General features: G+C 52.6%; 1 protein-coding gene across 2 annotated transcripts in view; it reads left to right on the top strand.

Annotated features, from left to right (window-relative positions):
* Window positions 1-6,178: 6,178 nt before the first annotated feature.
* Window positions 6,179-23,063, top strand: part of LOC116945077 (uncharacterized) — a 44,088-nt gene continuing 27,203 nt past the window's right edge. For both annotated transcript variants that reach the window (XM_076068830.1, XM_076068829.1), the window contains exon 1: window positions 6,179-6,470. In XM_076068830.1, the coding sequence (XP_075924945.1) occupies window positions 6,445-6,470 (26 nt within the window). In that variant the 5' untranslated portion in view covers window positions 6,179-6,444. The remainder of the gene's footprint in view (window positions 6,471-23,063) is intronic.

The following is a 23,063-nucleotide window of genomic DNA, read 5'->3' as shown; positions in this document are numbered from 1 at the left end:
CCGTACAAAGGGCGACCATAATGCGGTGATCTTGCGAAAATTGTTATGGGCCTTTTATTGGGACAAAAAGGTGCGGCGCTGTGGAAGAGGAGGCATTTCTCTGAGATGACATTCAGCTTGAAAAGCCTCGAAGAAATCTCGTGACAGGAAATGCTCTACATGAATATATATAAATACACCAACAGTAACCGCTGTTTCTTACACACAACATCTACAAGCCCAGCCGCCCCTTGAAGGCGCAGTCCCTGCAAGTGCTCGCTCACGCCACTGCTGGCGGAAGGGCCTACTCTTACCACGCTGGCCAGGTGGTGTTAGGAGAGCTGGGAGTCCCCACACTTTACCCCATCGCCACGCTCGACCCGGCCAATCGACTGGGCATGGTGTGGAGCCATGGGAATACCGCTGGGCGGACTTGCAACCAGCGGTATATACTCGCACAATTGTATAAAAGGAAATGTTATTTTAAAAGTGTGAATGTGTTTTTATACGTGTGAAAGATGCGCTGGGTGACTTATAAATAAACCCAATAAGCTCCTGGAGTGTTTTATTTCTTCCAAAGCTGAACTTATGAATGGAAAGTGCAAAGCACTGTCCCTAACCAAAAACAGTGTCTAATTAGTTTGTGAGGTTGCAACCAATGTCGGGCACGGTAGCTAGGAGATGTTAACTACCTCGCCTGGCACACAGGAGGTCGTGGGTTCGATCCCGATTCCGACCCTGACGCCTGCTGTATATTTGGAGTTTTGGATGTCCCTCTGCCCGTGGTCGTCCACATGATTAGCCACTTCGTTGAGCTATCCTTTGTGGTAGCCAGGTCGCTTCTGAAATAAAGCTGCATAGCTGCTGAGTGGCTTCACAGGTTAAATACATATATATTTTTTGTTTATATAGATGACCGGTTGATGGAGTGTGTCCCATTGGCTGGCACACACGCCTGTGAGTTCCTGAAACAGTATCCTTGCTGTTGTGGTTTACTGCAATCTTCACTCGCGTGTTGCGTTGGCATTGCTGCTGATGCCTCTTGCAGCAATCGCGGATTTCCCGTGCAGAATAGCCCCGATCAAGTAGCTGAACGGGATTCATCAGTGCAACGGATCAAATCGTCTCATCGCGTCTCGAAAAAGGAGGCCACGACCTCGATCAGTGACGGATTCTCCTAGTAGCAAAAGTAGCTACATATGTAGCTATGGCCCCGCACTTTCAAGGGGCCCGCGCTAAATGCTTTCAAGCTATCAATTCCGGTTCAGTGATTCTGCACTTGCTCTATTACTATAGTACTATACTGCCTTCAACTTTTACGAACGACTGGGTGTTTAAAGTTAGCGATTTGTCGTATTATCTGGCTGTATAGCAAATGAAAAAATACAATTACTTTACTATGCAAGTAAAAAACAGTTTTTAATATTAACGTTTTTATTTTTATTTCTGGCCCCTTTATATTATTGGCACTGTCCTCGATAAGCGTTTTTTTTGTCAGGCAGGTGCCGCACGTCTCGCGTGTCGCATCGGGGGGCCGTGGCGTGCAGTGGCCATTCGAGGACAGCCCATGTTGTGATATTATTCAACAAAGCCCGCCCGTGAACAGCGGCCGTTCAACGCTGCAGCACGGAAACGTACACGGAAGACAGAAGATCGCCCTGATAGCCTTTAACAAGCGCTGTTGGCGAGTAGCACCGATAAAGGCCGACACAGCGCACGAGTAGGTGGGTGGATAGCACCACACCAGGCCGCCTTTGTCTCCCCAGGTGTGATGTTCACACATCGCATCAGATACTGATTTGAGGATGAGTCGAACTAGGGGAGGCCCAGGACCAGTTGAGATATTACGCACCGGTGTTGTGCCGTGAACGGGAAGGAATCCACCTCGGGTCGCCAAGTTCGCAGAGCAGCGCGCTAAATTAATTAATTTAGAACTGCGTTTTGTGTTTAGTTTGTCGTCCTTCCCAGCACCTCCGATTAGCACGGTTAGAGATGTATGGTGCGAAAGAAGTTCAAAATACCTCCCGCGTATGTATAGCTGTGACAATTAGGGTTGCTTTGAAGGGTAAAAGCTCAGCCCTGCAATTCCTTGCTCTCGCCACTGCCGGCAGAAGAGGCCTCCACTTAGAGGTAACTCTACAGAGAAACTCTAGAATTAGATGTTTGCCAGTGGCCAGACGCCTTGGAAAGGCTGTGGGTACCCACACTTTACCCTACCGCACGCGACCCACCTGCCGATCGACTACCGACCATGGTGTACCCATTTATAAACGTACGGTGGACAGAGGCGACAAGGGTATTTAAGACATTTGCGCTATTATATAATGTAACAATCATTTAAATGTGTAATGCCCCGCACATTCTTTGCGAGGAGGAACCACAGCTGAGCGGGAAGGCAGCAGCAGCAGCACCAGCCAGGTGGTGCTCCGACACCAACAGTTTCCCGAGCTCTGCGGTCCCTTACATATGAAGTTGTTTTCAGCCGACACATGCACGCCTACATTTGTGAGGAAGCGGCAGTAACCAGAGAAAACCCGCACGCGCACGAGGGACAAGCAATCGATCCCATTGTTTTCAACTGCCGCGACGGGAGATGAAGTTGAACCGGCGACCTCTGAACTCACTGCAAGTCCAGTGCGCTGACCATTGGGCCACAGTGGCAGCATCATAATCCGGTCTTGAAAGGTATCTAATAGAAGATAAAAAACACAGCTCGCAAATTACAATCCATCCCCTGATGTGCACATGGTGTGCCGAGGATTATACCAATAGAGGAAATTAAAAGCTAATAATAAAACGATTTCCATTGAATTATATATAGTATTTTTTCCTATACGAGTATAATGCGAATATAGTGTCCTAACGAGCGCTTCTGTGCTAACGCTGCTCGAAACTTAAACTCTAGGCCTAAAACTTGACCCAAAGTCAATCTGAATCAGAATATTTATTTATACTGCAGGAGGAATACGATGAGCTATAAAGCTCTTTGTTTTAACAGATGTCCAGTCGGGGCATGGGATCGGGAAGTTACAACAACAAACAATACAACACAATAGGATTTTAAGCTTTCGTGACTGCAGGGATTCATATTTTTGGTACTTTCGGTAAAGTCACGTAGAAGGGAAACAATAAAATAATAAAAATATAAAACAATAATTATTATTTTTATTGTGTTGTTTCCCTTCTGCGTGACTTTATCGAAAAAACCAAGAATATAACACAATAGGAGTGCAACGTATAAGAAATAACTATTTTTTTTATTAAACTAAACTATTTTACTTTACCAGGTAAGGCCCACTAAGCTAATAGTTTCTAATATGGGACCTTTCTTGCCAGTCTGAAAATATGATAATAGTATTTGGTTCTTTCGGTAAAGTCACGTAGGTATAAAATAAAATAAATCACGACGTTTCGGGCGCAACACAAGCGCTGATGATGGACGCTTGTTGTGCGCCCGAAACGTCGTGATTTATTGCATTTTATACCTACATGACTTTACTGAAAGAACCAAATAGTATGGATTTCTGCAGGTACGAAAGCTTCAAATCAAGATATAAGAATAGGTGTTACCCTTTCTGGCAATAAAACAGGTGTTAAGATGTTAAAACACCAAACAGAATCGCTTTTCAAGGAATAATTTCTGCATTAACCACACGTACTTGTGGTGAACATGCAAACACACAATAACATGCTCTGATGATAATAATTTATGCATTTTTCGATTTAAAGCTTTCGTGACTGCAGGAACTGATATTCGTGAGAATTGTATTGTTTTATTTTTATGATTTTATTATTTCCCTTCTACGTGACTTTACCGAAATCACCAATAATATAATATATGCATTGTCTTTGAAACTGATTGGTCCACAGGTCGCTTCTTTTCTTCTTTTCAGAAGCGACCTGGCCACAAATGATAGCTCAATGAATTGTCTTATCACGTGGAAATGTATGGCAGCCAAATAATCGAATTAATCTTAACGCATGTTTCCATCTGATCGCAGCTCTCAAAAGAACTTCAAACCCTAGACCAACAGCTGAACACGTCCGTCACTTTGCCCTTCAAAGGTAACATGTATAATTGGCGACGTTTCGGGCAACGGCCCTTCTTCAAAGCACATAAACCAAACAGTGTGCAGTCGAGCGAGCGGCTCGCAATCCCCCCGGGGTCGATAAAACGCGTACCACTTTGCGGGGAAGTTGACGGCGCTTGCCCTGTGGATAGACTCGCCCCCGGTCCTAAGAATGTGGAATTTTCACGAGTAACTCAGGGCGGCAAACGGGAGATGAACACCGCTTCAGGGCTCGTTTGAGCAGAAGGTCACTTTGACTCTTCACAGGACGAATAATCCACTGGGCTTGATGTCGGGGGGCACCGGTAGCGTGTATGAAACGGGGCCCCCTCGACTCTCTCCGTGTCCCCCCTCTCACGTCACACGTCCCCGACCAGGATACTGCAACGTTGGCACGACGTTGGAATGCGCTTGGAGCAAACTGGTCCCTGCCTTGCTACCTACCCTGGTCCCGAACATAGCCAGAATGTGCCACGCGCTTAAACAATCAATATCAACCAAACTAGCCGCAGGGAATTCCCTCGAGAGGGGATCTATCGAGCTCCCTCGAGTGGAACCGCTTGAAGCACCACCACCACCATCACCACCAGCAGCAGTCTCAGGGGCTGCCCCTTTGCCTTTCAAATTTGTTTTACTTTGCGCCATGTACTGCTGTTGCATACCTGTCAACTCCTTATCAGTGCCCTATTTTATTACAGACCAATTCACACCTTATTGGTCACCCCGTAACCTTATAAATCTCAACGTTCGTCTTACAAAGTCCCATTACGAGGACGAAACACAAACCGACACACGTTATTTTACTAAAACGGACTCATTTTGAAAATTGGCGTCAAAGATGCTACTTATCATGCTTACTGTCTGTGATATTGCATGCTGATGCTGCTGCTTACTTGATATGCGAATGCACAAACTCACGTAGATTTATGGTGCCCATATCGAAACGGCTGTAGACCGTATGGACCTGAAAACTCAATTTCCCCGTACAAGAATGCGGGGCAAACCGTATGGGTTGACAGCGATGCTGTTGCAAGCAGGGGGATTGCTTCACTATTGTGGCAAATCGCCCGATGATGCTGGATGCAATTACCAGCGAAACGTCGTACTACTCAGATTGCAAATGTCGTGGATTGACTCTCCAACACACCGGTGGGCTGAAGTAGTAAACTTATTGGCGCGTTGTTAACGTGACAAACCTCACTGACCCTGTCGGGTGGTGGAGTGTTCCGACGTATTCATACTTACGCGATCCAACCCAAAAACATTCATCGTGAATAATATTGGTCGCGAAAGCCTGCTACGTGTTGCCATGTCAACACGAGGCCGTACACACCGCCAACCACACGCCGCGCCTCCTCTTCCTCCACCTCTTGCTCTTCTCTCCTACTGCTGCTGCCCCCTGCTGCTGGTGCTGCCCAGCAGCAGGGGGGGCAGCAGCAGGGGGTGGCACCACCACCACCAGCACCACCACCACCAGCACCACCACCAGCACCACCACCACCACCAGCACCACCACCAGCACCACCACAACCACCACCAGCACCACCCTCGTCTCTCTCCCGTCCCTCGCCGCACGCCGCTACGTCACCACCCCCCTCCGCACCCCCCCCCGTTACACCCCCCCGTTACACCCCCACAGTTACACCCCCCCCCGTTACACCCCCACCGTTACACCCCCCCGTTACACTCCCCCCCGTTACACCCCCCCCCCCCCGTTACACCCCCACCGTTACACTCCCCCCCGTTACACCCCCCCCCGTTACACCCCCACCGTTACACCCCCCCCCCGTTACACTCCCCCCCGTTACACCCCCCCGTTACACCCCCCCCCGTTACACCCCCCCCGTTACACCCCAACCGTTACACCCCCCCCCCGTTACACCCCCCCCTGTTACACCCCCCCCGTTACACCCACCCCCCCCCCCGTTACACTCCCCCCCGTTACACTTCCCCCCGTTACACCCCCCCCGTTACACCCCCCCCGTTACACCCCCCCCCCGTTACACTTCCCCCCGTTAGAACCTCCCCCGTTACACCCCCCCCCCGTTACACCCCCCCCCCCCCCCCCCCCCACGAGCGAGGTTGGCACGCCCACACATCCTCGGCTCCTAGCAACGCCGCGCCGTTGCCACGGAAACAGCACTGGCCGTGGGAAGCCCTCCCTGGATCTGAGCCGCCCGGCCGCATACGTCCAGGCGCACACTCACAGACGCCAGGTGCCGCGAGCTCCGTCTCCGCCTCTCTCTCCGACTTCGCCTCTCGCGAGTTCCTCCGGCCGCCAGCTCCTCTCTGCGGTCTCCCCGCACGACGGAAGCGGAGAGACGGCGACGCCGAGAGAGCCAGAGCCAGAGAGAGAGAGGCACAGAGGCACAGAGGCAAAGTGACATATCTCGCCATGAGCAAAGAAGTGCAGCCTCCCGGGTACGTGATACGTTCACTAAGATTTGCGACCTGCGGGGGGGTGGGGGGGTGAGTGACTGACATGTCAAACGATCTTTTGACAGGAGTGAGAGAGAGAGAGAGAGACGTGCGAGCGAGTGACGATCGCGTCGCGTCTTGGATTTCATCGCCCGCGTGTTTTACGCAAAACTCAGCCGGAGGAATGAAACTAGACCACCGCCGCCGGCTCGCCCTCCCCCTACCCTCCTCCTCCTCCACCTCGAGTAGAATCTCATTCATCCTTCGTCCGTCGTTGAACGCGGTTGCCAGTTAAGGATCGAGGAGCCGAACCGCACGAGAGGAGTGCGTGGTGGCGGGGGAGTCTGGCACGACCGGCCGATCGACGCGCGATCCCGGTAGAATTCTTCACACAGCGAGCGTCGTGCGTAATGTTGTAGGCATTAAGGACCATGTTCATGATGGAGGATGAGCATGATGTGTGGTGTGTGTGTGTTATATATTGATATATTTTGTAGAGAGCGGTAGTGTAACGGTTTGCGCTACGCTGCGATACGAACCCGGCGACCCGGGTTCGATTCCCGCTCACGGCCCACACCAGTGACGATTATCTGAACCGGTTATGGGCATCCCGTAGGTCGACTCAGCCTCAAATGAGTACCTGGTGCGGTGTGTAAACATCGCCACTAGGGAGACAAAGGCGGCCGGGCGTGGCGCTGGTCACCCACCCCCTCGTGTACCGTTCCGGTCTTCATAGGTGCTCGCTAACAGCACTTGCCCCTACAATATATTCAGGCTATAGGGGAATCTTTGTCTTTATATATTGACATAGCGGTGGTGCAGCGGTTAGCGCGCTGTGCTACGAATGCCCGAACCCGAGTTCGATTCTCGCTCACGGCCAACACCAGTGACGATTAGCTGAACCGGTCCTGGGCCTCCCCTAGGTCGACTCAAATGAGTACCTGGTGCTGTGTGTAAACATCGCCACTAGGGAGACAAAGGCGGCCGGGACTGGTGTGTTGGCCACCCATGCCGTTGTGTACCGTGGCGGCCTTCATAGGTGCTCGCTAACAGCACTTGCCCCAACGGTCTGTTAAGGTCATACGGGGGATCTTTGTATTTGCTTAATGGATGGGGAGTGGTGGCGCAGTGGTTAGCGCACTACGCTACGAACCCGGCGACCCGAGTTCGTTTCAGTGAGCGTCGTGTGTATTGTTATAGACAGGGGGTCGCTCAGGTGTCTCTCTCTCTCTTAAGGACTGTGTTTGGTCATGATGAGGTTGATTATGATGTGTGTGTACTTGCTATATGGATGGGGAGCAGTGGTGCAGTGGTTAGCGCACTTGTGCTACGAACCCGACAACAAACCCCAGTTTGATTCTCGCTAGCGACCAATATCAGCGGCGAATATTTGAACCGATTTTGGACCTCCCCTAGGTCGACTTAGCCTTGAATGCATACGTTGGTGCGGAGTGTAAAAGATCAGCACTGGGGAGACAAAGACGGCTCGGGCGTGGTGTTGACCACCCCGACCACTTCGCACGCCGTGTCAGCCTTCATTGGTCCTGGGTACTCATATCTCTTTCGAAAGATTTGTCCGGCGTGAAAGAGTAGACTAAAATCCCATCCAGCGGGGGCTCCTTTTTCGCGAACAGTGCTGCGAGCTGCCAATTGCAGGGCTGCGCCTTTACCTTCGACGTCCAAGCGGGGTGGTGGAGAGGGTGACTCGGGGGGTGACTAGGTGGGTGACTAGAGGGGTGACAGATGCATCTGGGATGCTCTGGGTTAGTTCCGTAGCGGACACACTACCCGTTCGACAACTCAATTTTCTCACGTTATTAAAGCTGCAACCTTTGTTTTTGCATTCGTACACACGTGTCCCCATTATAAATATCACGCGTGCTACGCTCTGGTACGCGTGGTATGCTCTGGTACGCGTGGTACACGTGGTACGCGTGGTACACGTGGTACACGTGGTACACGTGCCCCGAGTGAAATGCCGAGTTGTGGCCCTCCTCCAGGTTGACTCAGCCTCAACGCATCACCCGCTGCGTTTCTGTCAACAACGTTCCCCTCTTTGTGCCGAAACAGCCCTAATAGGCGCTCGCTAACAACGCCTGCCCTACACGGCAGCCTCTTCCTGCAGCATGTTAACCACACCTTCGATCAGCACGGTTGGCTACGTACTGTGCGAAAGAAGTTCAACATGCATGTTCCTCGTAGGGCTCAATGCATCAGTAAACCCACGACGCAAGGCAGGACCTATTCATTTTAACACCGGCCATGAATTCACGCAAGCGGACGGCGTAGCGTTACAGGATGCAGAGCAGCAGTTACGAGAGTCACAAAGTTGAACACGGAGCTGCCATGGTTACCGATCGTATCGTTTTACTGACAGGTTGGTTTGCCCGTGACCAAATCGCGAGCAATGGCCTCCCTCGCAGTGCGGGATGAAGCTAGTGCGGGCCTATAGCATATGTTATAAAGGGACCCTAAAAATATACATAAAGATTAAAACAAGCACTTTTTTACTTGCAAAGTAAAGTCATTGTATTTTTAAATTTGCCATACAGCCGGATAGTACGACAAATCGCTAACCTTAAACACCTAGTCGTTCATAAAAGTTTAAGGCGGTATAGTACTATAGTAATAGAGCAAGTGCAAAATCACTGAACCGGAATTGATAGCTTGAAAGCATTTAGCGCGGGGCCCTTCAAAGTGCAGGGCCCGAAGCTACTACTTATGTAGTAGCTACTAATACATAAGTAGTAGCTACTACCTATGTAGCTACTACTTATGTAGCTACTACATATGTAGCTACTTTTGCTACGAGGATAATCCGGCACTGCCCCCTCGGTCCGGTCAGACGTCGAGCCTGGATAACGACAGCCCCGCGCAAGAGAGGCGCGCCTTTGTCTCTCTCGTGGCGATGTTTACACATCGCATCGGGTACTCATTTGAGGCTGAGTCGACCTTGGGAGAGGCCCAGGAACGGTTCAGATAATCGTCACCCGTGTTGGTAGCAGTGAGCGGGAATAGAATTCGTAGCACGGCGAATTGACCACTTCACTGCAAACACAGACAAAATACAAAAACAAAGATCCCCCGTATAGCCTGAACAGACTGTTGGGGAAAGTGTTGTAAGCGAGCACCTTTGAATGCCGGCACGGCACACGAGGGGCTGGGTGACCAGCATCACGCCCGGCCGCCTTTGTCTCCCCAGTGGCGATGTTTTTACGTACCGCACTGGGTACTCATTTGAGGCTGACTGGACCTAGGGGAGACCCAGGACCGTTTCAGGTGATCTTCATCGGTGTTGGCCTTGAGCGGAAATCGAACTCGTGTGGCCGGGTTCGCAAGCGCAGCTAACTAACCTCTACACTACCACACAGGTACACAGGCGCACACACAGCAGCAAGAGCCGCCGTGCACGTCATCACAGTGCTTGTGCCAGGTTAGGTGCCCTTTGAGGCCACTCGCACACAGTCACGCATACACGTTACATCACCTGCTGCTGCTCGCATACATTGGACCCTAAAGTCAGAGACAAACCCCAGAGAACCACACGCGGTGAGGAACGGGTGCCAGAGACCGCCGCAATGAATTAAAGATGCCTCTGGGTCACGCTCTGCCTTTGCCAATGCCACTTGGGCGAGCATGAATATTTGATGGAAATGCTGCTCCACGTTGGCACGGCAACCAATGATGAAGATGCTCCCGATGATGGAGGTGGTGATGATGATGCCAATGTCCTCCGACGCTTCCCCATTCATTTATCTCCGCCCAGCAAACCCACCGACCCGCCCACTGCCCCGGTATCGTCTCGGGCTTGAGATGAGAGATCGGCAATTAGTGACGTGGATGGAGTGGGCCCTGGTGCAGGGAGTGAAATGCGGCTCCATTCCAACTTTGACCATTTTTATTTCTCTAACAGCGCAGCAAATTCTGGACGGTGGCGCATGCATTTAATAATTACTATTTTAAGCTATTTTTTTGACAGATGTCCAGTCGGGACACGGGTTCGAGAAGTTACAACAACAAACACTACAAAAACATAATAGGAGTCAAAATTTATGGGAAATCACGAAATAACATATTTTTATGAATCTAAACTATTTTACTTTACCAGGTAAGGCCCACTGCGATACATAGCTCGTTTTGACAAGCGACCTGGCCGCCAATGATAGCTCAAGGAATGGGCTAATCACGTGGAAATGTACAGCGGCTAAATACTTTAAACGCGTGATGTTGATTCTAAATCTGGATGGAAAAACCGGAAGACCCGGAAAAATAATTCACGCGGCCACTGGGAAGAGAGACAGCAAGCGTCAGGGTCGGGCTCGAACCGACGACCTCCTGTATACCAGGCGAGGTAGTTAACATCTCCTAGCCACCGTGGCGCCAATTAATAATTGTTATTATAAAATAATAATCATGCCAACTTGTAACGCGCCGCCGTCACCGGACGGTATTCGCTCCTCGTTCTCGAAGCCAGAGGACGACCCAGAGACGCCGGGAGGAGGAACCACAGACGAGCGGTGAGGGCAGGCGGCCAGGCGGCGAGCCAGCGCTGCTCACAATTTCCCAAGCTCTGCGGTCCTCTATACATCAAGGCGTTACCGGCCCAATTATTGAGCCTTTACGTGTGGGAGGAAACTGGAGCACATGGAGGAAACCCAGGCGTGCGAGGGGGCAACACTGCATCCCCCGTACAGATGGAACAGGTGGAGTCCACATTCTGCTTCACTGCCTTCTTCCTGGCGAGCCACGGTACGGCTCCTCGTCGACGCCCACGTGAATCAAGTTTCACAGCCCATCTCTGTGTGATCCATCAACCCTCCTTGTCTCCACAGTGCTGGACTGCAGGCTACGTCAATATCCATCACCGCCCGGTTAATTTAGACACAGACCTGGCGGGCTGCCTGAGAATTTGTTCCCGGCCACAAATAACCATATCTAAACCGGAATGGACCACCAATTACTCTTCAGCAATCCGCACTGACCGGCGTGGTGAAGTATGGTCAAAATACCCAAACGACTGAAAGAAGAAGGAGGCGCTGCTTCCTGAAGAAGCTGAAAAATCTTCCGCCGTGTGGGACGGTGAAACGTCGGACATCACACGCCGAACAACACGCGACCCGCAAAACTACCAACGAACAGCACGTGTAAATATATATGTATACAACACCCCGGTTCACGTCGAGGGTGTGTTCCTGAAAAGTGTTACGAACATCTAAGTGACGTAAATCAAAGCATTTTTTTTCTCCAAGTCACCAAAATACTGCACGTGAATAATATATTGTTGTCTACTCTCCGTTCCTTTATTCGCAACGCAAAGTGGTTCGTGCGGCAGGGTCGTAGAGCGAAGGCTGAGAGGCGACGGATAACGAGAGAGGAGGGATGACGAGAGAGGAGGGATGACGAGAGAGGAGGGATGACGAGAGAGGAGGGATGAGGAGAGAGGAGGGTTGACGAGAGAGGAGGGATGACGAGAGAGAAGGGATGACGAGAGAGGAGGGATGACGAGGGAGGAGGGATGACGAGAGAGGAGGGATGACGAGAGAGGAGGGATAACGAGAGAGGAGGGTTGACGAGAGAGGAGGGATGACGAGAGAGGAGGGATGACGAGAGAGGAGGGTTGACGAGAGAGGAGGGATAACGAGAGAGGAGGGATGACGAGAGAGGAGGGTTGACGAGAGAGGAGGGATGACGAGAGAGGAGGGATGACGAGAGAGGAGGGATGACGAGAGAGGAGGGTTGACGAGAGAGGAGGGATAACGAGAGAGGAGGGATGACGAGAGAGGAGGGATGACGAGAGAGGAGGGATGACGAGAGAGGAGGGATGACGAGAGAGGAGGGTTGACGAGAGAGGAGGGATGAGGAGAGAGGAGGGATGACGATGCTGTCGGCGACGGGAGCGCCTCGGGGTTGAGGCGTCGGCAAATCGGGTAGGGCGAACGTCAATAACACAAAGTGACGACGTAGTTGCGAAAAGACGTAAAAGGGGGGGGGGAGACGTGAATCTGGGGTATTACTCTATACAACATATATATACACAACATATAGAGTTAAACAAAATAGAAAGATCGTAAAATAATGATCGAGTCCGGGGTGGGCCACGTGGGCCGCTCGCGTGCGCCGGGGGGGTGGGGGGGTGGGGGGTGCTGGGCCGAGTTTGGGTTGCGTTGGTGGCGGCGGTGGCAGTCGCATGACGGATTGATGGCCCCGGCTGACATCGAGAAATCAGCCCGTGTCCTCGGTTTCAGGTCGCCGACAAAAGGGGGGACGAGGGGGGAGGAGAGGGTGGGGGGGCTACGACGTTGGCAGCTTGGGCCGATCGCCCGGATGCTGTCGTCAGCGCCCTTCAGCGCGATGGCCGAGCCGTCGCGGTAGCCGCGTGCGTTCCTCGCGGAGGCCTCCGCAGAGTCTGGGTCGGTGGAGAGTCACCGGACGAGGCGGCACGTGTTGTTAGTGCGGGGCAGGGGTCGGCGACCTGCGGCTCCGCAGCCGCGCGCGGCTCTTCAAGCACCTCGCTGCTTCGCGACTTGTTAAGGACCCACCACCGTCTCGTATTCACCACACGGAGCATCGCGGTATTTGAAATATTGAGGCATTTATATACCGAATTCCCCCCAAACCATATCTTCTTGTCCTCTTGATGGCCGACCGCTGACACAGAGGCCCAGCTGCGGTGTTTCGGAGTTGTCCACGAACACCCCAACGGCGGAGGTCAGAGACCCCCCCCCTGTGTCCGGTACCTGTCCGGCAATGCCCCCCCCCCCACCCCTCATCGTGAAGCCAGGCGGAAACAGAGACCGCCTGCAGGGTCCGTAATACCTGAAAGCCGCCGTTCCTGAACGGTCCCCCCCCCGCAATGGGAAACGCTGCTTGGCCCACTGCTTGAAACAGCTGGAAGTGGCGGCTTTAATTACAGGCGGCCAGGGCACGCAGGTAAAATAACAGCGGGTGGAATTACAGCAAGGCGGACGTATAAACAACTGGCATGAAGGGGAGTTGGCCTCAACATCTGAATTTTATGGACGCGGGTTGAGCAAGGACAGCTATAATTGCAAGCAGCTGGAATATAAGGCAGCTATAATGGAGAGCTTATGTAATAGACTCTGTCACTGCCTAACTCACCCCCTACTCCCTACAACGCAATCTCTTACCTCACCCCTCTCATCAGACTCTACTCCCCTCCACACACTCTCTTACCTCACCCCTCTCATCTCACTCCACTCCCCTCCACGCACTCTCTTACCTCTCCCCTCTCATCTCACTCTACTCCCCTCCACGCACTCTCCTACCTCTCCTCTCTCATCTCACTCTACTCCCCTCCACACACTCTCCTACCTCTCCCCTCTCATCTCACTCAACTCCCCTCCACGCACTCTCTTACCTCTCCCCTCTCATCTCACTCTGCTCCTCTCCACGCGCTCTCTGCCCCAGCAACCAGCGTTCTCTTAAAGCTCCCAGTCAAACCACTAGGGTGACCAAATGAAAATCACGCGATGTAAATTCATCAATACAACCAATCTTTCATTCACGTCATTAGTTACAGCCGTTTGTCAATCAACTGCTGGATGAGAGCCTTTCCAATTCATATCGGTCATGGGAGCTGTTTGACCACACTCGAGGGATACCTAGGACCAGTTCGGATATCACTTGCCACTGATGTTTGCCTAAGGCAAGAAGGGAGCTACATTTTGGCCGCTCAATTTAATGTTCTTCTTGGGACCCACTTAGATATTTGGGACCTCCCCCCCCAATCTTCAGAACCTTTCCACACTCCCGATTTCCTTGGCTCTCCCTGGCAGTGGCACGGTCACATCCAGAGACTCATTGCAGCCGGGATCTGTCCGCGGGTCGGCGATGCTGAAACATGTTGTCACGCCACATCCAGGATGGCCGCCGTGGCTACGAGTCACGTGCCACCTATCACCAACGACTCGGAAAATTTTCAATTGACACGCAATTATGACGACTGTGGGTGACACATGTATATCCGTATACGGTAAGTCCTCGTTTAACGCAGTCGAGGCGTTCAGCGAAATACGCGTTCGCTAAAACCACTTCCCCAGAAATAATGTAACGATAAAGTCTGACGATGTACGAACATTTAGTGAGATGGCGGGACTAATTACTTCAGGGTACACCACCGCGTTACTGTATCACTCCGCTGACCGTATCACTGCACCGCTCAGGCGCGCAGCTCAAGAAAGTAGTTCGTGGTCGACCGCTCAAAACCCCCCGTTATAACGGGGCGCGTTCTGCGTTGTAACGGGACTCGTTCCGCGTTATAACAGGGCGCGTTTCGTGTTATAACAGGACGCGTTCCGCGTTATGACGGGGCGTATTCGCGCTGTGCGGAAAGTGTTCCCTCATGGTAGAACAGCGTTATGGCGAAAACGCGTTATAGTGTGAATACCACGCGTTAGGCGAGAACTTACTGTATATTTATACAACAAAAACATCCAAAACTTTAAACAGCGTAGGAATTGGCCTGAAACAGCGGCGTGTGGCTGTACCTAGAAGGCATGGTGTTGCGCCTCTGTCCTGGCACGGAGGTTTAGGGAGGGGCAGTGCCTGTCGATGTTGGCGGCTCCTTCGATTGGAAAAAAAACATCTGTGGAGGCAGCCCGGAGAGAGAAAGAGACAAGGGGGAGAACGTTTAACCGCGCGATTACATAATTCGTCCTTGCTTAGGACAGCTGGGATAAAAATAAAATAATGAATTGTAATTGTATTATATTGGTTGGGGAAGCCACGCACCTCTGGAGTGATGGTTACCAAGCAGCACACTGCAGGGGAAATATCAGAGGTGGCCGGCTTGATTGCATCTCCTGGAGAGGCAGTCGACACATCACTTGAACCCGGCGGGGTAAACGGGCTCGCCACAGTTTTGCGTGTCTCTTTAAATTACCGAGTGAAGCCCACTCAGCCATTGGCTCCTTTTCAAAGGTTTCCTGGCCACACGTGATGATAGGTCATCGTCGCAGCGGCTGATATAATCACCACACGTGGGATTTTATAGAAGCAGCCAAATCGTTTAAGCGCGTGTTGTTTCTAAATGTGGAGCAGGAGGATGAGGGCAAAACCGGAGGAACCCGCAGAATAATCCACGCTGTGACAACCACGGGGAGAGAGAGAGAGAGCACGCAGACTGCAACTATACAACAGCATCGCCAGGGTCCGGGTTCGAACCCACGTTTCCTGCGTGCCAGGCGAGGGAGACAGCATTTGCTCGCCACCACGGCGTCCCAATTAGTCGATCGGCGGCAGGTCGCTACATTGGTAGAATGTCACCCTTCAGCTGCTTAATGTTTCTGTAAGGTATTTTGTATTTGTACTACGATCGGTGTAAAAATAATCTCTTCTGGATCAGAATTACGCTACGGGGAATGCATTACTTCACATTGATTTACTTTCGCGAAATAATTTTGTATTTCGCATGCGATGATGCAGCTGTTTTCCGTACCGATTTCTTTTCGCTTCATTGGTGGGTACATTTACTTTATTTGTTTTGCTTCTGTTCTTTTGGTGACGCCAGAACACTCTGGCAAATGACACTCGAATCCTGCTCTCTTTGACTTCTCCCCCGGCTAAATTATTTCAACTGGCCTCGCGGGCACTTTCACCCAGGTTTACTGTACCAGTAATCTGAACTTTACACATCAATCGACGACACCCGTGGAATTATAATCCAGTCCAAGTCCGTGGATTTCGTTTAAGTTGTTCTCGTAGTCTGGTCGACTCAAACATTTAGTTCATGTATGTATGTTGAACTTATTTCGCACCAGACGTAGCCAGCCGTGCTAATCGAAGTCAAACGCACTTAGTCAATGTTGGTGTGAGGTCAGTGGAATTCCCTCTCCACCTCTCTCAAGAATACCAGATCAACCAATCGGCAAACTCGGTCCAATCAGTTTGCGTGCCAAATATAGCCAATTACCGGCAGAGTATTGGTCTTCATCTGCAGCACCGCGACCGCTCGTAACGCCACTGCATCGTCTCTCATCCTCACGCGTCGCCATTCGGACTCGCTCGTGGCTTCTCGTCACGGTCGGTCGCACTTTTGACCTTTGTCGGGGGGCAGTGGCCCCGTCATAGTCATCGGCACGCTCTCTGATTTTTTCACCCACTCATCGCCACCGCTGATCAAAGTAAAACAAACTTCACGGCGACTATTCTCGCCACTGATTCCATGACACAAAACGAACACTGCTCCCATTCCACTTGTTCCAAAATGGTCCGGGCCAATCGTGCAAGAAGAGTAACCACCACCCCCACCCCCTGCAAAACAAAAAAAAACATCCAGAGGGGCTCTCACAGATTTTGCAATCGCATGAGCAAGGCATATTCGAGTATTTGACTGTTGCCATACATTTCCACGTGATAAGCCACTTCGTTGAGCTAGCATTTGTGACATCCAGATCGCTCCTGAATAAGAGCCACATAGTTCAGTGGGTATTACCTGGTAAAAAATAAAGTTTATTATTTTCTTCAAAATATTGCAGGGCTGCGCCTTTTCCCACCTACTTTTACAGCCGCCGTGGCGATGACTCGGCGGGCGCGTGGAGTGAAAAGATGTGGAGGGGAATCGAGGGCGAGGAGCGCGCGTGTCGCTGCTGGCACCGCCGATCAAGGGGGACCTGGCCGTCGTCTCTCTCGGCGGAGGCGTCTGGAGGCACCGCCGCTAACGATGTCTACCGGGGCAAGGGAAGGGGGCGAGTTGCCATAGCGCGGACAGATTAAACAAACGAGAGAACGGCCGCGTCTTTATTGTTATGTAATATATATTTCCAGCCACTTGTTGAAGCAACTCTGCCCGCTGCTCGCCTGACGGATTGATGGCGGGGACGATGCCAAGGTTGGCAGTGAACTCAAATGTAAAACAATAAAACTCCTACGGTATCGTCTTGTTAGTTCGTCTAAAATGCACGATGCAGAGTCGCTCCTGTGTGTATTGGTTAGAAGCACACCGGTCCAGCGGTGGGCGGTTTGATTCAATCTCCAGGTGCGGCATGTGAGACAATTGGTGAAAGCGGTGTAAAGGGGTTCACGACTGCAGTCAGGCGTGTGATGGTGGGTTAAAGTGTTGGTACTGCCACCTCTTCCAAGACGTCTGGGGTCCAGCGTGGAAGAGTAGGCCAAAACACCCACGAGAGAGAGACAGAGAGAGGTGGTTTCTATAGCTTCCTCTGGTGGGAGGCCCTTCCACCAGCGGGCGAGTGAGTGGGAAATTGCAGGGACTGCCGCCCTGTTGTCCTTAACAAGAGCGGTCGTGCCGCAGCCCGACAGCGGTAATTGGTAAGAGGGCTGCGTCCACCGTCGACAAAGGGGCTTGAGCACGAAAGCTGAGACCTCTGCGCGTGCCTCCCACACCCCCCCCCCCCGGGATGATGTTTGCTCAGGCGCTGGCGAGAGAGGGAATTGGGCGGTGGAGGAGGAGGGAGGGGGGGCGTGGGGGGGCGCTCAGCGCTCGAGTGTTTTGTCAGCAGTGGCCACAAGAGCCCCTGCAGCGCCGCTCGGCGTGACGGCCGCCCGCCTGCCCGCCCGCCCGCTCGGCCGCTCTCCACCGCCACCGCCGAGTTGGATGGCGGTGACGGCGCCCGGCGGACTCGTGGTGTTTTTGTTTTGTTTTCTCAGCGCCGGCGGTGGCGCGTTACGTCGCGACGTCCAGAGAGGACGGGCGTAGTAGTTCGGAGGCCCCGAGCGCGGAAGTAAGCATGGCGGATTTGCATTCACAGTCAGGATTTGCCACGGTCTATCCACTGCTGGATGAGGGCCTCCTCCTAAACCCCGTCCCCCCACAAAAGTATGCACGTGTACTTGCTATGACGTGTGGCGCACAGACGGGGTTTAGACGCAAATTAGCTGGTCGTGTGTGGCGGGGTGATGTGTGTGCATTTCCACCTCTTCAAAGGTATCCGGCTAGCGTCGAAGAGGAGGTTGAATTCCTCTTTGTTTTTTTTTTGGTAAAGTCACGTAGAAATAATACAAAATAAAATTATTATTTCTACGTGACTTTACCGAAAAAAACAAATTGTAATTCCTGTAGTCACGAAAGCACCTAATCAAGGTTGAATACCCTTTAGTGGGGAACGGGTGGGGGAGGGGGGGGGGTGCTCGCTAGGGCTCCCACTCGTGGAGGCTCTCTCTGCCCTGCGCTGGCGTGAGCGAGCGCGCACTTGCAGGGCTGCGCCACCCACGTGCTTCGGGCCCTCCCCGCGGGATGCAGCGCGACCCGCGCGTGGTACCGCCTGGGGGGCCGCGTGCGTCGTGGGGCGGGCGGTGTGGGGGGGGCGAAGTCGTCGTCGTCGCAACCGCGCGGGCGCACGCGGCAGGGTCGGCGCCCTGACCGCGACGGCTCCGCGCTCCGTGTTTTCATTTCGCGTTTTTCAGTTCCGAAATCACGCGCCGCCATCGCCGCCGTCGCCGCTGCCGCCGCCGCCGCCGCTGCCGCCGTCGCCGCTGCTGCCTAGCCGGGTCCGCGCGCGTAACCTGCGGAGGATCGCGGTGGATGCCGAACGCGCGAGTCGGGGATGAGAGATTCTTTCTCTCGCTGTCTCGCTGGGCGTCTTTCTGTCTCTCTTGCTCCTGTGTGCGACTGTGGCGTACGAACACTGAGACATGGAATGTAGAACGTCGCATTGCCCCAAATAGAAATGTGAAGGCGGTGGGTGAGTGAGTGTTTAAATTGGTGGGTGGGTGAGCGAGTGAATAGGTGAGTGAGTTGGTGGGTGGTTTGATTGAGTGAGTGGGCGATTAAGTGGGTGGGTGCGGTAGTATAGCGGTTAGCGCGCAGCGCTACGAACCTGGCGTCGGGTTCGATTTCGGCTCACGGCCAACACCAGTGACGATTTACTGAACCAGTCCTGGGCCTCCCCTAGGTCGAGTCAGCCTCAAATGAGTAACTGGTGCGGTGTGTAAACATCGTCACTGGGGAGACAAAGGCGGCCGGGCGTGGTGTTGGCCAACCAGACCATCGTGTAACTGCAATTCACGAAACTCTCAGACAGAGAATTTGAATGGCTACATCGCTTACAAATTAATCTCTTACAATCGCTCGTCCACTGGGGTTCCGGGTACAAGGTCATCATCACCATCACCAACATCACGATGATCATTCCAAATAACGGCTCGCGAAGACAGGAGTCTGGCGCACAGCCGTCTCCATCATCCGCGCTCAGCATTGCACGGTGACACCTCTCTCTGTTCGTTGCTGCCAGCGAACACGTCCAGCGAAGCAGCGCCGAGCCTGCAAGCGCGCTCTGACGAGCGGTGCTATCGCCTGTTGCTGGGTGACGTCGCAGGCGGCCACAAGTGCAGCCACATCAATTGTTATACTGTGTTCTGTGCTCCCACGTCGGCAACCTCTGCGTTGCCAGCCCCGTGTGCTAACAAACCGTTCCACCGCGGCAGCTTTCCCCGCGACACACTTGCCGCACAGGTAGATTCGTGTTTGCTCCAGATTCGTGTTTGCTTGAGCCTTCCATACGCAGTGGCGTAGATCTCGGTGTGACGGAGATCAGATGGCAAGTACAGCAAGATCCGTTGTTGTACCGTACATATATATGCTCCCACGTGCTCCGCTCTCCGCCTTCGCCCACCCGCACTGAGCAGCGTGGTGACGCGATGGGCCCCCCACGACCGGCACGTGATACGCAGAGGCCCTCATCCAGCAGTGGATAGACACGGGGTTGTACTTAGACGTATTCAGTTTGACGGTATCAATAATAACGTCCCGTAGATATAACTGCTCAACCCTAGCTATTATCACCGCTTTGATATTTTCATTGTCCTTGTGATGGTGCAGAGACAAAGCTATGAAGGAGGCTGTAGCTCTGGTGTCGGCCAATCAGTAACATTATTATCAAAGCGTGTTTGTCTGCATTTCTACCACAAGCATGATGTGTGTTTAATGCAGACTTGATGATGCCTTAGGATAGGTGTTGTCTATTTGGTGTTTGACCTTCCTTAACACCTCTTGTAGTTTTGATTTAAAGCTTTCGTGACTGCAGGGATTCGTATTCTTGGTTCTTTCAGTAAAGTCACGTAGAAGGGAAACAATAAAACAATAAAAATAAAAAAATATGTTGCCGGGATGTCTTAAACCGATTTATTTTTCATCGTTTTGCTTCCGGCAAAAAGGGTCGCGTAGAAATGAAAATTTTACCGGTGGCTGACTGCGTGGATCCGAGGCCACAGCACTTAGCCAGCACGCCTGAGATGTTGGATTCAAACACGGGGTTCGTTTACCCACAATTAGACAGCGTTCTCAAGCGTAGTGAGTCGATGGCCCCTCGGCCAGGTCACCAGTGACTACACAAACAAAGCATCGCGTTAAACTCCATTTGCCACGGAATTCACTTCTCACTCTTGGCATCATTCCCCGCTGATGTGGGGTGTACCCCCCCTCTGCTGTCCCAGACCACCGTCTACACATCCTCTCCGCAGTCCTTCATATCGTGGCTCATCACTTTGACCAACCTCCAGCTGTGCCTGCCTCTCCGTGGATATCGCTACGAGTCTGTGGGGATTCTATGGCAGCCTATGGATCTCCGCGTGAGTCTCTTGTCTCTGACCAGGGACAACCGAGTAACACCACTGCTCTCATTGATCGTTCGCCAGCAGCGTTTCTGCCGCTCGCCGCGAGGCTGACTCTCGAAGCCATCCGTCGTCAACTCGCTCGCTCGGCAGCCTCAGGCGTGAGCTTCTCAACGTTGCCGACGCAACCTCCCCCGCCGCACGGTGGAGAGACTTCGCAGGCGACGCCTGCTGCTGCTGCTGCTGTATATGTGGAGTTTGCGCGTCTCTCTCTCTCTCTCTCCCCGTGGTCGCGTGGATTTTTCTCCAGGCCCTCCGTTTTTTTTCCCCCTCCACGTTTAGGAACGTGCGTTGAGAGTATCGGGCAACTGCTATAGATTTACACGCGATAAGCCACTTCGTTGAGCTATCATGTGTGGCCAGGTCGCTGCTGAAAAAGAGCTACGTAGTAGCTCGGGGGGGGGGGGTGGGGGGGGGGGCTTACCTGGTAAAATAAAACAAAGAAACGAGCATGGAATGTGGAACACGGCTTAGCTCCTCCGGGCGGCCGCCGGTCGGTGTGGGGTTGTAGTTGGAGGGCGTCAGCGGCGAGTGAGGTTCAACGCGGAGCGCTAACGAAAGAGCCGTTCGCTTCCTCCTCTCCGTGTTTGTGTTTAGACGTTCAGGGCCGTTGCAACAGCGGAGCCGCGCGCTCCACGTAAAGGTCGCGCTCGCCTAAGAACACGAACGCGCTAATTTAGAAATAAAAAAAACATCAAAATACGACGCGCCTAACATAACACTGTGTGCCACTGCAAGACACGCACGCTGGCTGGGTCGAGGGGACTGCTGTGACCATTATAATGATAATTGCTGTGATTCATTATTTATTCTGTTTTGGGTCAGGTCGATGCGTAAGTAAAACATGTGTTGTAAACCCCTCCTCCACCCGGCACAGCCAATTAATAAAGGTGCCACGTGAAGAAATAAAGGTGCTCATGTTTTACCGCTTCGGCAGCAAGCACCGGCGTGCAGGGGTCTCCGTGCGGACCTTAGACCATGTACAGCCCCCCCCCCCCCGTGCCGTGTTCGCTCCGTGCCATGTTCATCCCGTGCCGTGTTGGACCCGTGCCGTGTTGGTCCCGTGCCGTGTTCGCCCCGTGCCGTGTTCAACCCGTGCCTTGTTGGCCCCGGGCTGTGTTCAACCCGTGCCGCGTTCGCCCCGTGCCGTATTCAACCCGTGCCTTGTTGGCCCCGTGCCGTGTTCGCCCCGTCCCGTGTTCAACCCGTGCCGTGTTCAACCTGTGCCATGTTCGCCCCGTGCCGTGTTCAACGTTTGCCGTGTTCAACGTGTGCCGTGTTCGACCCGTTCCGTGTTCAACCCGTGCCATGTTCGCCCCGTGCCATGTTCACCCCGTGCCGCACAGGCGCAGCTGCCACCAGGGAGGTCCCCTTGGCTAGGCTACAGAATAAGAATAGGAATGGTTGAGATGAGATGTAAGGGATTTTTAATTGCCAAACGCACACTTTCCTAGCTACAGCATTGGTTGCTCCGTACCGCAGGATTCATGTCCCTAGGAGGAAACCTAGAGTCACTTAATTATCGCATTTACGAGGTGAGCTGACCACGCGCTCGCTAATTGGCAGTTCACGGTAATTGCGACGACGACGACAACGATGATGATCGCGAGTGCGATGCTGTTGACACACAAGCCTCATCCGCACATCGTGAAGAAACCCCCACTCAGCTCAAGTGAATACACGAGCATCGTGACAGAGACACGTCAATATCCGCGGTGGCGAGATATTAACTACCTCGCCTGGTATACAGGAGGTCGTGGGTTCGATCCTGTTCCTGACCCTGACGCCTATATTTTTTTATTTTGCATGTTCTGGTCGCGTGGATTTTTCTCCGGGTCCTCCGGGTTTTCCCTCCACATTTAGAATCAACATATGTTTGGAGTATTCGGCTGATATACATGTTCTACGTGATAAGCCACTTCGTTGGGCTATCATTTGTGGCAGCCAGGTCGCTTCTGAAAGAGAGCTATACAGCTCAGTGGGCCTTACCTGGTACAATAAAAAATA

This window comes from Petromyzon marinus, chromosome 22 (genome assembly GCF_048934315.1).
Source record: "Petromyzon marinus isolate PM22_M1 ecotype Great Lakes invasive population chromosome 22, UKy_Petmar_22M1.pri1.0, whole genome shotgun sequence".
Taxonomy (NCBI): domain Eukaryota; kingdom Metazoa; phylum Chordata; class Hyperoartia; order Petromyzontiformes; family Petromyzontidae; genus Petromyzon; species Petromyzon marinus.
The sequence above is the reverse complement of the archived record's forward strand: the minus strand, read 5'-3'. Positions and strand labels throughout refer to the sequence as shown.